Source organism: Callospermophilus lateralis, chromosome 5 (genome assembly GCF_048772815.1).
Source record: "Callospermophilus lateralis isolate mCalLat2 chromosome 5, mCalLat2.hap1, whole genome shotgun sequence".
NCBI lineage: Eukaryota > Metazoa > Chordata > Mammalia > Rodentia > Sciuridae > Callospermophilus > Callospermophilus lateralis.
In genome coordinates, this window is record NC_135309.1 from 63,196,671 (window position 1) to 63,213,835 (window position 17,165).

At 36.6% G+C, this 17,165-nt stretch overlaps 1 protein-coding gene and 1 pseudogene across 1 annotated transcript; one reads left to right on the forward strand and one right to left on the reverse strand.

Annotated features, from left to right (window-relative positions):
* Positions 1 to 8,284: 8,284 nt before the first annotated feature.
* Positions 8,285 to 12,144, reverse strand: LOC143400398 (RNA polymerase II elongation factor ELL2 pseudogene; annotated as a pseudogene).
* A 569-nt stretch (positions 12,145 to 12,713) lies between these two features.
* On the forward strand, positions 12,714 to 14,003 carry LOC143400399 (interferon-inducible GTPase 1-like). Its single transcript, XM_076857636.2, has one exon. The coding sequence runs from the start codon at positions 12,714 to 12,716 to the stop codon at positions 14,001 to 14,003; it is 1,290 nt and encodes a 429-aa protein (XP_076713751.2).
* The last annotated feature ends 3,162 nt before the right edge of the window (positions 14,004 to 17,165 follow it).

A 17,165-nucleotide genomic window follows, 5' to 3' on the forward strand; every position in this document is an offset into this window, starting at 1 on the left:
TAAAAATTCAATAGAAAGCATCACCAACAGAATAGACCACTTAAAAGGAAGAACCTCAAGCAATGAAGAAAAAATATATAATCTTGAAAATAGAGTTGACCATAAAGAGAAGATGTCCAGAAACCATGAACAAAATTTCCAAGAATTATAACAAGACCAAATTTAAGATTTATTGTGTTAGATGAAGACACAGAGATACAAACCAAAGGAATGCAGAATCTTATAATAAAATTATGAAAGAAAACTTCCCACAGTTGAAGAACAAAATGGAAAATCAAATACAAGAGGCTCACAGGACCCTGAATGTGCCTAATTACAATACATGCACAACAAGCTACATTACAATGAAAATGTTTAGCCTACAGAATAGGAAAAAATTTTAAAGGCTGCAAAAGAAAAATATTCAATTACAAAATATGGGGAAACAAACTTGGAACTCAGCTGATTTCTCAACCTAGACCCTCAAAACTAGGAGGTCCTTGCATAACATATACCAAGCTCTGAATTAAAAAGAATGCCAACCAAGAATCTTATATCCAGCAAAATTAAGCTTCAGATTTGAAGATGAAATGGAAACCTTTCATGATAAACAAAAATTAAAAGAATTCATAACCAGAAAGCCTGCACTTTCAAATATTCTCAACAAAATATTCCATGAAGATAAAATTTTAAAAAAAAACCTGAAAACCAGTGAAGGGAAGAACTACACTAAAGGATCAACCAATCAAAGGAGAAACTAATACAAATTCAAAACTAGAAATAAACCAAAATGATCAGGAACACAAATGATATTTCAATAATAACCTTAAACATTAATAGCCTAAACCCATCAATCAAAAATATAGACTGGCAGATTGGATTAAAAAGCAAGACTCAATGATATATTGTCTCCACAAGACTCACCCCATAGGCCAAGACATCCACAGACTGAAGGTGAAAGGATGGGGAAACCTATCACATGGATCACGTAAACAAGCAAACAATTCTATCCTTCAAAATAGACCAAGTTATGTAAGCTATATAATTGTAATTAAACAATTGTAATATTACCTTAATACATTTTCAGTGTCTGTAGGGTTGTTTAGATAGCTCCCTTTCCATTGATTTTTATTTCTTGCTTTTTCTTTCATTAGATTTGTTAGTTTTTTATCAAATTTTAGCTGTATTATTTCTTTTCTATTTCAAATATTTTTGTCTTTCTACTACCCAATTAGAAAATAACTTAATTGTAAGTCTAGCTTCTTTTGATACAAATACTTTAAGTTAAAAGTGTATATCTGAGTACTTTGTCATCCCAGAGATTCTGATATTTTAAATTTTATTATCAGTTCACAGCACTTTTTATTACTTTTTTGTGTGTTTTATTTTTGAACTGTCAGATATTTGTAAGTGTGCTGTTTAATTTTGAAGTAGGGGAGACATAGGAGTGGGATCCTATGTATCTTAAGGTGAATGATTTCAAATGTAATAAATTATGCAGGAAACACAGTCTGTATGATTTCAAATTTTTAAAATTTCTCAAAGCTTATTTTATGACAGAATATAGTCTATCCTTATGAATTTTCTACTTTTTTCTACATTTTTTGCATAGTTTTCTACATTTTTGTGCACAGTTCTTTATAAATAGGTCAAGGTAGCTTATAATGATGTTAATCCTTCTATATCATAACTCCTTCCATAAAGTGAGGGGGTTTAAAATCTCTAAATCTGAATGTGGATTTGTCTTTTTAGTTTTATTAATTTTTACTTCATGTATTTTAAAATTTTGTCATTAGGTACATACACATTTAAGATTATTAAACTTGGGCTGGGGATGTGGCTCAAGCAGTAGCGTGCTCGCCTGGCATGCATGGGGTGCTGGGTTTGATCCTCAGCACCACATACAAATAAAATAAAGATGTTGTGTCCATCGAAAACTGAAAAATAAATATTAAAAATATTCTCTCTCTCTCTCTCTCTCTCTCTCTCTCTCTCTCTCTCTCTCTCTCTCCTTAAAAAAAAAAAGAATGTTAAATTTACCTGAAGAAGTTACCTTATTATGGTTATGAAATGTTCCCCTTTATCTCTGAAAATACTTTTTCTTGAAATTATTTTATATAAATAGCTCTATTTTAGATTTCTCATGCTTATTTTCCCCTTCTTTTGTTTTGTAACCTATTGGTGTATTGGTATTTCAAGTGTAATATATGTATAGAGAATATATTTATTAATTGCATTTTATACATGTTGAACATTTATACCTTTTAATTACAATATTTAGGTCATTTATATTTAAATTAATTATTGATATTGTTGAAAAATAAAATAACATCTGGCATGAAGTTCAATGGAAAATTGTGCAAATGATAGGTTTGATGATGTAATATTTTGTGTGATGTTTTGTTTGTTTGTTTTTATATATGACAGTGGAATGCATTACAATTCTCATTATACACATACAGCACAATTTTTCATATCTCTGGTTGTATACAAAGTGTATTCGCACCAATTCGTGTCTTCATATATATACTTTGAATAATAATGATCATCCCACTCCACCATCATTTATAACCCCATGTCCCCTCCCTTCCCCTCATATCCCTCTGCCCTATCTAGAGTTCATCTATTCCTCCCATGCTCCCTCTCCCTATCCCACTATGAATCAGCCTCCTTATATCAGAGAAAACATTTGACATTTGGTTTTTTTGGATTGGCTAACTTCACTTAGCATTATCTTCTCTAACTCCATCCATTGACCTGCAAATGCCATGATTTTATTCTCTTTTATTACTGAGTAATATTCCATTGTTTACACAAGATACCACAAGATAATGTAATATTTTGAAAAACATGTTGTACAGTCCTACTTTCAGGTTCAGAGAGAAGATTTTTGGAATGTTTTTGTTGCAATTGTTCATTCTCTCATTTAACATATGATACACAGCAACAAATATATTTTATTATTTGTTAACATGTTTTATTTTGCAAATGAAATATTGTATATATGCCTATTATATTTGTATATATTATATATTATATTTATATAATATGCATATAATATATACACACACACTTATATATTACAATAGGCATTCACTTAGGTATTCCATTATGGCTTAAATATAAAATTTTCTAATAAATATTGCTGGGAATTTTTTCATATGTTTATCTGCCATTTGATTATCTTCTTCAATGAAATACCAGTTTATGTGTTTTGTTTATTTTTAATTGCATTATTTGCTGATTGTTGAGTTTTTCAGTCTTTGTATATTCCTAAAGAAGTACATGTATTGCAAATGTTTTTTCACGGTCTATGGATCACTCCTTTATAAATGATTTGTTGATTAAAAACAATTTAAAAAGAAGAAAAAAGAATATATGGATTGTTTATTCCCATAACTAGAATCAGGCTTAAGTCAGATTTGAAATCAGATTGAAAGATTTTTGTTCATGTCATTTCCTAGATACGCCTTTGTATTACTGTTTAATTACATTTCTATAAAAATTTATTATTTAACATGATAGCATATTAAATAAATTTAAGATCTCACCTTTTATTTATTTGTTTGTTTGTTTAGATGATTCAAGATTTCAATTTTAGAGAGCAAATGGTGATGACTGTACTGTGGCATGATCAGAGGATAGGTACTCTGATAAGATAGAAAAAGATCCAAAAAGAGAATCAGAGAGAGAGACAAAACAAGGAGGCAAGTTTCCCCCTCACCCAGTGTCCACTGACCTCCCTTCGGTGTTTTCCCCTTCTTCCCACCTCCTGAGTTTGCATACCTCTTTCCTGACTAATGATCAGTAGAACAGAAAGGTTTCACTTTCCCATTCCCAGCACTGGACTCCAGATGTACAGCTTTCTTTGTCATGTTGACCAAGGGTCCAAAGACTAAGCTCCTAACACTGGCAAAAGAGTCTTCACTTTTCTCCAAGGATGATGTGCAGACACTATTACAGGGCCTAACATAGCCTTGAGTCAAAAGGAATTACCGTAATTACAACTGCTGGAATGAGCTTCATGGTCCCAGCCAAATGATAATACCACCATGACAGATATATGTGTTTGAATTGGATGATCTCTCCTGTCTTAGCACCTGATCCTACTCAATATTGTCCAGCAGAGCTTCCTTAGGGGACTTAAGGTCTTGGAATCAGTTGTTTATAGTGACTTATGTCTTCTTCCTCACGAGATTTCAATTTCCCTCTAGATCTTCTTATCATATGGTACACAGCAACAAATATATTTTTGTCATGCTGTTTTGTCATTCAACATTAGCTGAATGACAAAAATTCAAAGTGGAGTTTAAATCTCAAATCTTGCATTTTACATCTGTGTGATTTAGGGCAAGAAACTTAATTGTTAGAGTGCCTCAAATATTTGAACCACAGTGTGAATAAACACCACCTCTTCCTGGAGTTAATATTAAGTGGCATGCAGAGTGTGCCTCTGCTCCAAGTGTAACTCTGCTCAATGGAAGGAATGAAAAATGTTGAATCAGAGGTAGGAGAATAAGAACAGGATATGAGAGACATGGTGATGTTCCCTAATACACTGAGGAAAAAGACACAAGTCATTATAAACAACCGATTCCAAGATCTTAAGTCCCCTGAGGAATCTCTGCTGGACAATATTGAGATTTAAACTCCACTTCGAATTTTTGTCATTCAGCTAAGGTGGCTGACAGAAGTGAGGATTTGCATGTGCACAGTCGAATAAAACACACAATTTTATCAATAGTGACTTCCCTATCCTTTCTGTCTTCTCATGACCTCACCACAAACTCCCAAACCCACTATCCAGTTCTCTCTCCTGTCTATAACAGCAGTCATGAGGTCTGAGGGAAATAAACCCACAGTAGTCAGAAAACTGAGCTACCATCACCGAGGCTGGATGGTAAGACTGCTGTTGTGTGACTCTTAGTTCAGGCTGCATCTGTGGAGTCTGGGATCAGAGAAAATGACCTTTCAGGAACTGTGGAAGGTATTCCGGCCTTGTTAATAAGTTGCTTCTCTGTGCTCTCACTTGTCAAGTCATAAAATTTAGGTAGGTTATTTGTGATCACAAAACTGTTAAACTTTTCCTTCACAGAACTGAGTTCCTGGTAAGACAAATTTTGGTTTCACTTTTCTGTTCTTGGAAATACAGTCGATTTTGAAATAGGACCAAATCCACCCTACTCCATGATTGGGCAGCAGCACACAAAGGGTGGGAGAGAAGCCAAGTGAGTGAATAAGCCCTGTCTAGCAGCCTGGTATTTGCTACTTGGCCCAGATGAAGAAGAGGTAGATTTCATATGAAGAGACTGGACTACAGCAGAGGACTGTTCCTGAGCCTTGAACAACAGCGAGCCATCAACCAGAATCAGGATTTTCTGCTAATCCAGCAAGGGCATTCAGAGCTGACTTCTGACCCAAAAGGTCTCTTTTCCTAAGAAAACTTTGGTTATCAAGACAGTTAGGAGCATAGGCTGCAGGGCTGGGATGCTCAATTTGAAAGATAGGGAGCTTTGATCGGAGGGAGACAGAATGGGTTAATAGTCCACGCTGATCACTGAAGTTCAGGTAAATATACAGCAAGTGTTTTGGATATTATTTATTTGGTGAAATGTTTTTCCATTTGTCTTGGTCTGTCTCTAGCACCTCCCCCTGGAGTGATTGAAAATGCATGTGTCACAGTGTATTAGGGAACATCACCTTGTCTCTCATATCCTGTTCTTATTCTTTTACCTCTAATTCAGTATTTTTCATTCCTTCCATTGAGCAGAGCTACACTTGGAGCAGGGGCACACTCTACATACCACTTAACATTTATGGCTGGGGCCAAGCTGCTTGCTTTATGCTTCTGAGGTTCATCATGTTCTTAATTATCCTCCTCATCTTCCAATCTTCTCTGGGGATTGGTTTGAGAAGAAATTCCCTGATTGCCACGGGAGGTCTGCATAGTTCCCAGAAGTTGCCCTCATCCCCATCCTCCCTCTTCAGTCCACCCTGGATGGATTCCTTCACATTTCTGTGTGTTTTCCTTAGTTTCAAGCAGAAAAATTGGCACCACTATTAAGGAGTTCCCTGGCCAGACTTTGTAACTATGAAAGTAATTTTTTTCCAAATCATGGCTCTGCCCTGCTCAGCCCACCCCAGTACCGTGATATGCTATAAGGTGCTTAAAGGAAGAAAGACTGGATTCCCACTCATCTCTTAGCATTATTGACATTTGGGACCTGATAATACTTCAGTTTTTGTGTGTGTGGTGGGACATTAAGCAGCATCCCTTGTCCCTGCCAGTAGCATCTCACCTCCCAGTTGTGACAACCAGAGACTTCTACATAGACTGCCAAGTGTCCCTATGGGCTCAAGTTTGCCCTGATAAAGAGCCATTGCCAGAGGCACATGCATTGACCATGTTCTTTAATACTGGTTCTATAATTCGATGTACTGGGCCCTTCTCCTTACTTACAGAGTTAAAATAGAATAAGAGAGAAAGAAGATCAAGGATTACTGCAGAATTTTGTTGTTTTCTTGAATAATGGTGGGGTCCATAAGTCATATGGGAAGACTTCAAAGAGAGAGGGTAACTGTAAAGGTGCCAATCCTGAGCTGGTTGAAAATCCTTCTCAACATCATCTTGTTTCCTCCAGCTTCCAGAATGTGACACTCATGACTAATTGCCTATTTATTTATACCTACTATTTTTATTGTGTGTGCACACATATGATGCTTTCAGATATCCAATGTTATTATTTAGCACTTTTCTAACCCTAATTATAATTAATGTTGGTCTGTCATCTTTTCTTCATTAAGTTTTATCATCAGTGTATTTTATATTTAAAATGAATTAAGCATGGGTAAAACATTTTTACTCTCCTTTCCAAATTTACAATTATATAACATATATACTTTCTGAACTTTTATACTTGGCAGAATTTTTTGAACCATTTCAATCTGAGCTGTTTTGTAATAAGGAAGTTTAATTTTTTTCTTGGTTACAGATTGTATGTCATTTTGTATTTCATCTACAACTAATTTCCATATGCCATGTTTTCCAAAAACATATTTGTTTTATATGGTTTATTTTTTCAGTTCAAAATGTTAAATTTTAGACTACATACTTTATATTCCCATAAAGTAAAATAGAGATAGTCTAAATCAGTGTTAACAGAAAAACTTCATGAAATGAAAGTTTATGCTGTTTGATGATATGTTTAAATATACGTGCTCTTTTCTATATTCCTGGCATCCAGGATGAAAAAAATATCTTTAAATATACATCTAATGTAGGTAATAGGTTCTTTGCATGTCTCTCTTCAAAAAATGCTTTATAGCAGCATATAAATAGTTTATATACACATTTAATTTTACAATTTTGCCCCCAAACAATAGATCTGTTTTATTTTTATATCAATTTTGCCCAACATTTATAAATATAAGAATGTGTTGAAATGGAAATGTTTTTGTCATTCACAATAGAAGTAGCAATTTGACAGGGAAAAAAAAAAAACCTACAGTAACCCTGGTCAGTTGTTTAACCTAAGCATTTGACCTACTAGAGAGTAGCATCTTCTTGCTTTCATAAATGCTCTCATCTACATCACCTCTGCACACAGGTTGGGCACATGCTTCCAGACACTGGCAGACCACAATGTCCTTCCCATTGCTCTAATCACTGAGAAGCAGTGTGGCTGATGATTAACCACACACAGTACACAACTAGTCAATACCTTAATATAGCCATTGTAATGAAGGGCAGATTTGATATTTCATATCAAATCAACCTATGTAACTCATAAACATTCATAAAAACTCATACAATTTTGTTTTTAACCCTCCAAAATAATTTTTTAATTTTTTTTAATTTTGTGCAAATTTCTAAATATTCTACTATTGAAAGCAAAGAGTTCACTTCATAAAAGTTCAGAAAATAGGCTTATGTTTCTCCAGAAGCATTTCACCTTGCACATTATTTTTTTATTAACACACACAACTTTTAAGTGTGGACATTGGAGCCCCAACTATGTACTAAAAATTATTTCTAGTAAAAAAATAATAAGTTTTTCAAGGAAATAAATTGATTTGAGTTATGGACACTGGAGCTCCAAAATCTAAATAATTATTTCTATTAACAAACATAAGTTTTGAAAATGTGAAGAAAGGACCAGAAAAAAAGCAGCTTCAAATGCAGGAAAGCAAAGTAAAATGGGGGGTGTCGGGACTCAAGTTTATTAATACTGAAACTTTCACCAGGATCAACTTTCATCTTTTTAGGAATTTAGAGCAACTCATTTGTAATTTTCTATAAATAAACTTAAGTTAATTCATATCTTCTGGTGCAAGCAGAGTTCTGGAGCCATGATTCTTGCTGTTGGTCAAATCCAGTACTAGTCTTTTGATGTGAGCCAGTTTGTTATGAAGATACTCACATCTGTATTTCCCTTAGTAATCGGGACTGCAGTGCTTGATTGGCTGATATTCTTGTAAGACTTCTTCATGAACCTTCTGATACTCTTTTATCTGGAGAACGGTGTGTGTGTTCTTTTGTTTGTTTGTTTGTTTGTTTGTTTTGCACAATGTTTGATAAAACTTCTAGCTGCCACTTTCATCTTGGCAAGCAAAGTCCTGTTCTCATCATACTCAGAATTGAATTGTCCTTGTAATTCCATCATTGCTTATAGCAGACGATCACAATATAGTTATCCTGGGAGTTCAATGTTGAAGAAGGCACCGTGGAGGCAGTGCAACCTGCTGTAACTCCCTCACAGCAATCCAGACTGGAGTTACTCAGCTTGGCAATTTCTTCTGCTCTTCAAACGTCTTCCTTCTTCTTCTAATTGTCACAATGTTAAGTATTTTTCCTAATGTTTTTTAGACTGGTGGGGGGATGGGGTACCAGGGATTGAACTTGGGGGCACTGGAACCACATCCCCAGCCCTATTTTGTATTTTATTTAGAGACAGGGTCTCACTGAGTTGCTTAGTGCCTTGTTGTTGCTGAAGCTGGCTTTGAACTTATGATCCTCCTGCCTCAGCTGTTAGGAACCACCCTGGACAGGACTATGTACATACCTTTAAGTCCTGAATTAAAGAGGTGCTGGGCAATGCAAATGGACTTTACCTCTGATCTGATAAGAAAGGTGCAGCTCTGGAGTGGGCAGTCACCTGATGGGGTTGAATTACACCCACCAACCTGTTTGTTGGAACCTTACCCTTTTTACCCTTTGCCCTTTTTTGACAGAATATACTTTGGAACAGCTTCCCCCAATAAAACCTGGGTTTGAGGCATGCTCTCTCCATCTCTCTCTTGCCTACCTTGCCTTGTGGCAACTGGATCAGAGGGACCATCACAGAACCCAAAGAAAAAGATATTTCTCTGTCTTTGTGTGATTATTTCATGCCAGCCCACTTCTCCTGGAGGGACTGACTGTGTGTCGCAGAGTCACCACACTCAGTCTCCTGAGCCACTGTGATTACAGGTATGTACCACCCTGCCCGGCTTTTTTTTTTTTTTTTTTTTTTTTAAGAGCTCTTTCTGGAATTTTTGTGAGACATTGGTTTCTTCCATAGGCTGTGGACACTTTAGAACTGAACCAGCTGATAAGGTTTCCAGAGAAGACCTAGAGGTATTTTGTCGTGCTGGTCTTCATAGACACTACCATTTTCATTTAAACTTTCAAGAGGTAGGTCATGAGTTCCCCAGCCTTCTGGAGTGTTAGGGAAACTGGAGTTCAAATTTTTCAGTCTGAGGCGGATTTGAGACAGGCAGGAGAGTTGAAGACAGTGGAGGAGGGGTGGGGATGGAAGCAGATGCAGGGTGGTGGGGCACCTACCGAAGATTTGTCTTTAGTGGGATTCAAATGTCCATTTAATGTTGGCTGTATTCTCTATGTCAAATGAGAAGTCTATCTCTTTTATTCATTAAAGGATCAATAACATCTGAATCCAAAGGCCATTTCTGAGGAGCGGATGCAGAATCTCTACTAGAAAACATGAGAGATTCTGAACAACCAGGGCCAGAGGAATTCTGAGATGGATTTAGTTTTCTAGAGAGCATGAACACCAATATCATCTGTTTGGTTTTATCCTGGACAGTCTTGCCAAAGCTCCTTAAACACATAATCCTTTAAAGTATAGAAGAGGTGTTTTGGAGTCAGAATGGCTCCCAGAGTGCTTACTCCACCTTTCTGCAGTGGAGCCCGCAGTTCAGGTTTCTTGTAGGACTTTAGTGGCAGTAAGTGAATCACTCTGTCCCTGTATGGCAACTGAGAAACACTGCTATTGTCTTTACTCTTGCTCTTTGGGGTTTATTCTTGCTCATTCTGTATGGATCTAAGCTAAATTCCTCAGTGCATTTGTTTTCATCTTCTTTGGCTCTTTGAAGCTTAGAAATAGAGGCAGGAATAATTCCAACACTTCCTATATGGAAAGACTATCTTATTTCTCCCTTCTATCATCTCTGTATATCTACATCCAATCTATATCCAATTTCTATATCCAGTAGCCAGGGAACAAAGCATAGAGAAAGACTCCACAGACTGGAGGTAGGACAGGAAGGAAGACACAAGACTTTGCCTTGGGAACTCAGTTGAAGTGGAACATGCTATTACCAAATCATCAATGGAAAAGTGGGAAAGCATTTAGTATTCTCTGAAAACTCTGAATTGTCTTGAGGCACTCATAATCTATCTTCACAGTTAATCTTAAGCCACCTCTCATATGTAGAAACTGGAGATGGGCAACAACTTAGGTTCTCAAGGGCAAGAGCTTATTAATTTCTGTTGATGAAGCTAGTAGTCTTCTTCACAATGTAATTGTCACCCCTCTATCAAACTCAGAAACAATAGGACAAGACCATTTAACATGGTATGACACAATCAAATATATATTTGGGTAACAGAATATTTATTCAGAATTTTCAGCTATTCTATTTTTGTATCACTTGTTCAGATACATGGTATCCTTGGGGAGGAAAGGATGCACATATCCTTGCAGCACCTCACTTAAGAGAAAATAAGACATGTATTACAGTATATGGAGGATTCATCAATAAGCCTTCAAATGAAGAGAGTTTGATGCGAGAGCAACTTCAGAAAGTTAGCCCAGGTGAGGCAAATCAATAAGGGATAGTGAGGCACCAGAAGCCAGGAAATATAAAAAGCCATTATCAAAGCTAGCACAGGAGCAAGACTGGGAGAAATATTTTCTAAAAAACTCTATTGGATTACGAACACTTGATTGAGGCCACTTAGCAGTGATTCTCTTAGTGGCAGATGCAGCTACCATCAGAAATACAGCCCAGGCAAAGAGACAGCAAGCAGGCCATGTTCTCACCTCTCATTTCACACTCATACACTTGCTGCTGCCTCTCAATAGCTCAACTTACTGGCAGCTGGGAGGTGAGGGAGCTCTACTAATGTGGCTCTCCACCTGAAGACTCAGGCCAAGAAAGTTCACATGGATCTGGGAATACATTATGAAAAATCTAACACTAAAGTCACATTAGAAATTCTTGGACTGTTCTACTACCCACATAAAACGTGTTCTTCCTGATCTCATTTATATGTGGAATCCCAAGTAGTCAAACTCATAGAAGCAGAGAGTGGTTGCCAGGGGCTGGGAGAAGGGAATAATAAGCATGTGTTGGGCAAATGATACAAAGTTTCAGTTACACAATGTGAACAAGTTCTGGAGACCTAATGTATGGAATGACTATAATAATTAAAAATACTTAATTATACACCTAAAATTTGCCATGTGAATAGATCTTAATATTCACTCTATACACCATACACACACAGACAATGTAGAGGTGCTAGTTTTGTTAGATAAATGGACTTTGATTATAAGTTAACAGAGTTCATATATCAAAACATTAAATTGTACACATGCAGTTTTTATATGCTAGTGATATCTTAATAAACTTATTACAAGAAATGATCTCACATGGTGACATTAAAGAGTAGCAGGATTTCTCAGATACTCTTCCCAAAGAAGTGTTGCATTTCAAAAAGTATTCTGTACAGTTAGATTACTCTCATAAAAAAAAATTGTTTAAAAGACAACAAGGGAGCTAGACATGAACTCAAATGTGCTGAAATGTTCTATTCATTTAGTGGGTTTAACCATTATTACAAGTTAATAATACTCCTGAAAGACAAGAACTCACCAACATGAGTTCCAAAGCCAAGAGAAGTACCAAAAAGCAAACCAATGAAACTTGAAAAGTGCATCAATCAAATAAAATAGCTTGCCTTTGTTAACATTTAGACCTATACCAATATTGCAAAACAAAAATACAAACAAACCATGTGGCTGTCGGGGAAGTTTGATCTGATTAAGCATTGAGGACAATGAAGTATTATTGTTACTTCAGTTTGGTAATTTTATTGAACTTAAGTTAATAAAAATTCCTGATAATTAGGAGAAATATACCGAATGATGATATCTTGGGTTGGCTTTAGAGTCCTGCAGTAGGATTAGGTGAATTAGGATTGAAGCTAGTTAAAAACACATGCAGTTTTTTATGATGTTTTCCCTAACTTTGTTTCAGTTTCAACCTTTCCCTAATAAAGAATTTAACCAAGAAAAAGCAGACTGATACACTGAAGCAGCTAAGGACATAATGGTCCTGAGTTTACAGCACTTTTGGTAAGATCAAAGCTGTAAGATGTTCTCTGGTGTAATAACCCTTTCGACTTTATTCTTCCCTCTTTCTTTCAGTTACTTTGCTTGCTTGCAGTCATGGGTCAGTTGTTCTCTGCTACTCCTAATGATGCTCAACACCAAGCTTTGGTCCCTAGATTTACTTCATATTTTAACAACTTCGACATGGGAAGCATAATCATCTCTCAAAAAACCTTCAGTTTGATACTGTCACTCCTACAAAAAGGGAACATTCAGGAGGCAAATTCTACAATCAGGTATGCTTTAAAAGAAATTGACAATACCCAACTGGACATTGCTGTGACAGGGGAGTCTGGAGCAGGGAAGTCCAGTTTCATCAATGCCCTGAGAGGGGTTGGACATGAAGAAAAAGATGCAGCTCCTGTTGGGGTTGTGGAGATGACCATGGAGAGAACTGCATACAAACACCCAAACTTTCCCAATGTGAGAATCTGGGAGCTGCCTGCGATTGGAGCCACTAATTTAGAGCCAAAAGATTATCTGGACAAAGTAAAATTTAGGGAGTATGACTTCTTCATTATTGTTTCTGCTACACGATTCAAGAAAATTGACCTAGACTTGGCCAAGGCAATCAAAACTACGAAGAAGAATTTCTACTTTGTAAGAACCAAGGTGGATTCTGATTTACGAAATGAAGAAATGTCTAAGCCAACTACCTTTGACAGAGAAAACGTCCTGCAGCAGATCCGAGAGGACTGTGTGAGAAATCTGAAGAAGAATAACATTGATGAACCACAAGTATTCTTAATTTCCAACAACAATTTATCTGAGTATGATTTCCCAATCATGACGGACACCCTAATAAAGGATCTCCCTGCTCAAAAGCGCCACATTTTTAAGTTTTCCTTGCCTAACATTATGGAGGCAGACATTGAAAGGAAACGGGATTCTCAGATGCAGTATATCTGGCTAGAAGCCTTCAATGCTGGAGTATCTGCCTTCACACCTTTCAAGATCTTCTTCAGTAACAATGAGGTGGAGAAGCTGAAGGCAAGTTTAAACCGCTATCGAGTCCTTTTTGGAGTTGATGATGCATCCCTGAAAACTTTGGCTAAGCATTTGCAAGTGCCAGAAGAACAACTCAAAGAAATCATTAAATCTCCAACTTTGTTGGAAACTGAGAAGGAAGAAACAATAGGGGAAATGTTATTGAGATATTTGAAGAATTTTTTTATACATGGTGGAGGCCCCCTTGGTGCAGCTCTTTACTATAATAAAATATATTATTTGCAACTTTATCTCCTTGACACAGTAACCGATGATGCTAAAGTTCTCCTTAAAGCCAAATATTCAGGAAAACAGTTCAAATCCAAACCACACACAGCTGCTGACCGCAATAGAACCTAATGATCAACACCAGAGCCATCCTCTGAAACTACCCAGTCAGCAACCCCCATGGGAAATCCTAGGGGAAAAGACACATGGGCCTTAATTCTAGGATAATCCCAGTGGGCATTTTCCCTCTCTCTCTTGCTCTCTCTCCCCTTCTACCCATCTTGCCTTCTCTCTGCCCTCCTCTCCCTCTCTTCTCCCTCTCACACACACACATTTTCAAGCTCCCTGTCACCTCTGCCATTCCTCTCTGTGTCCTGACTGCACTCCTCTCCTCTCTGGAACACGGGAAGAATCGGCTCTAAGTTTCATGGATTTTGTTTCCCATCCTCATCATCTCAGCTGACACACATACCTGAGCTTTACACTCCCTCCTGCCCTCATCCATCCTGTGAAGACAGAGACGATCATAGCTTTTGGCCACTCTCAATAGGGAGACCTCAACACCAAAGTAGAAAGAAACCCATAACCATAGGAAACACAACTCAAGATAAATGATTATTATCCAGTTTCTACGAATCCTATTTAGACAGAATCTTTTTGAGACAATAACGAAAGGAAATCTATGATTCTGTATTGGAAGCAATAGGGAGCCCTAGGAGAGCTCTCTGGTTTGAGACTACTGCTGATCTTTTGATTGTTGTGATGGTAAGGAATTGTTTTAATCCATATCTAATGCCAGAAAGTATTTGCTGATGCGATTTTATATTCTCAATACATCATGACACTTCCTATGGATTGTTGTACTGTTTTTATTTGCTGATAATCTCCTTAACTATTCAGTAGCCTATCACTTGATTTTCCTTAAGGTGAAATACAGTATCTGATTTAGAAAGACAAAAAAAAAAAAGGCAAAAAATGATTCCCCCGTGAGTGGTAATGTCTTGTTCAGTTTGGACTGCTACAATAACACCACAGATTGGGTGGATTAAACATCAAAAATTTATTTCTCACACTTCTCAAAAGCGGAAGACAAAGATCCAGGTGACAGCATGGTTGTGTCCTGGGGTGGAGCACTCATGCCAGTCTTCCTCACATGGCCTTCCTTGGTCCATGTATGCAGAGACTCATTTTTCTCCCTTCTTTCCATAAAGGCATCAGTCTCCTTATGACATGCTCTGACCCTAATTACTACTTCTTTATCACCATCTATCCAAGCTGGCGACCTATATTGGGTTCACAAAATCTGACTACTTCAATAACTTAAGAAAATGGTGAAGAAAGAATGCAAGCACACAAAAGTACCTTTCCAAAATCCAGGGACGACTCTGCGACCTTAAGGTCTGTGGAAAGAGAGAGAGCCACTGGAACACACAAGGGGAGGTTCCATGGAACATTCTATCCAAAAAAGGGTAAAGAATAGGATTACCAAGGAACAAGGAGGCAGCCCACTCCAGTTGGGCAATGCCCATTCCCAGAGCTGCACCTTTCTATCTGAGCAGACTCGAGTCCACTTGCATTGCAATAGGTACAATATCAGTCCAGTTCCTCTTTATTCAGGACTTAAAGGTGAGTGCATAGCTCCTATCCAAGGTGACTCCTACATATTCCCCCTTTTTTCTTTGAAAGAGTAGGTAATGAGTTGTTATCTTGAATTCCTGGATTCTTGTTCTGAGGGCATGACATCATATTGTCACAATACAAAAGAGGATTAATAGCAAAGATAACAGTCCAATAATATACCATGCAGAATGCTTCAGTATTTCTCTAGGATTGAAGTCATTTAACTGACTCAAAAAGACCCAGGTTATTATCATTACTCTGCCAAACACTCATCAGAAGATTTTTAACCTTTTCCCAATTTTAGTAGGAAGCATTGTGTTTGACCATAGTAACACAGACACATTTAATTGGCATGGCATTTAAGCCTTTCCTCAAACCATAGAGCAAAAGAGGGCTCATTTGTATTATTCATTACAGTGGCTTCTAGAGTGTTCAACTTTGTTCCAATCCTTCCATCAGTATTCATCTGACTATGGAGAATCTTGGAAGTAACTTAATTCAAATTATTAAGAAAATTCACGTTATAAGTTTTGAGACATAGTCACAAAGACCTTAACTGTAGAAACAATAATATTTTAAGTAGTCACTTTAAGGATCATGAGATCAAGATCTTGCCTAGGTCTGGTTAATTGGCAGGTACCTGTTTTAAAGCCTGAATATTAATTTCAGCACAGCACGGTTCTGAAATGCCAGCTGACAATAGGACAATGGGACATTTGTGAAGGATCAATGTCCTTTTCCTCTATTATGATTAATGATACAATTAGGCAAGTTGCATTTTTTATAGGTTACAGGAAATTTATCATCCTTTCTCTTAATCCTCACATTTAAGGATGTTTTAGGTCTGTCAGTAATACAAAAATTCTGGAGGCAGAAGTTAAGTATCAAACTTCCTTTTAGATGCCATCTCACTGAAGGTCAAAGTTCCTAGGAATTATGGCATCCTTATGTAATTGTTTTTGTAAATTCTAGGAGACCAGTCTGTGAATAACAGGCCTATATAGGAAAACTTTATTTGAACAATATTTCTATTTTGACAATTGTTCAGATATATAAATATAGTCTTAATTTCTAAGGACCAGAATGCTTGGAAGATTCAGGTTTTCATATGCTTTTTCTCAAAAAAAAAAAAAAACTTTTAGACAGCCAGCATGTATCATAGGATTAACATAGGTAATTGATCATTATAGTCAATATGATTAATCTATATAGTCAATATAATCAATCTAAGTTACATGGGTGGACTTTCCAGTTTACATTGCAAAGCACATTAAAAGTGGACCTGAGAAATGGATCCACAGAAGTCTTCATAAATTTTACTTATCTGTCAAGCTCGTGAAACCTGCATTGCTGCCAGCTCTGCAGCTGGAAATTTACCTTTCTGTATCAGGTTTTTCAGCCATTCTATGATGACCCACTTGAACTCTTCCTTTTGAAATTTGATTCAACTTACTAAATCATGTTAAGCAGCAGTAAGACTCTCAATATCACAATTAAGAAAAAAATTAAATATTTTGTAAGATCTAATGTGTCCTTATGGGGTCCTATTTTCCTCCTTTCTTTATTTTAAAAAAACTGAGTAGAGGCCTGGGATGCCATAACATCATTAGTTTAAGTTATAGACAAAAGTACAAGTATTTAAATAATAAGAAGGGTTTTATTATCTTTAGATGG

Excerpts from the sequence above, each read along its gene's own strand:
- LOC143400399 (XM_076857636.2), top strand. The coding sequence starts at position 12,714 with ATGGGTCAGTTGTTCTCTGCTACTCCTAATGATGCTCAACACCAAGCT.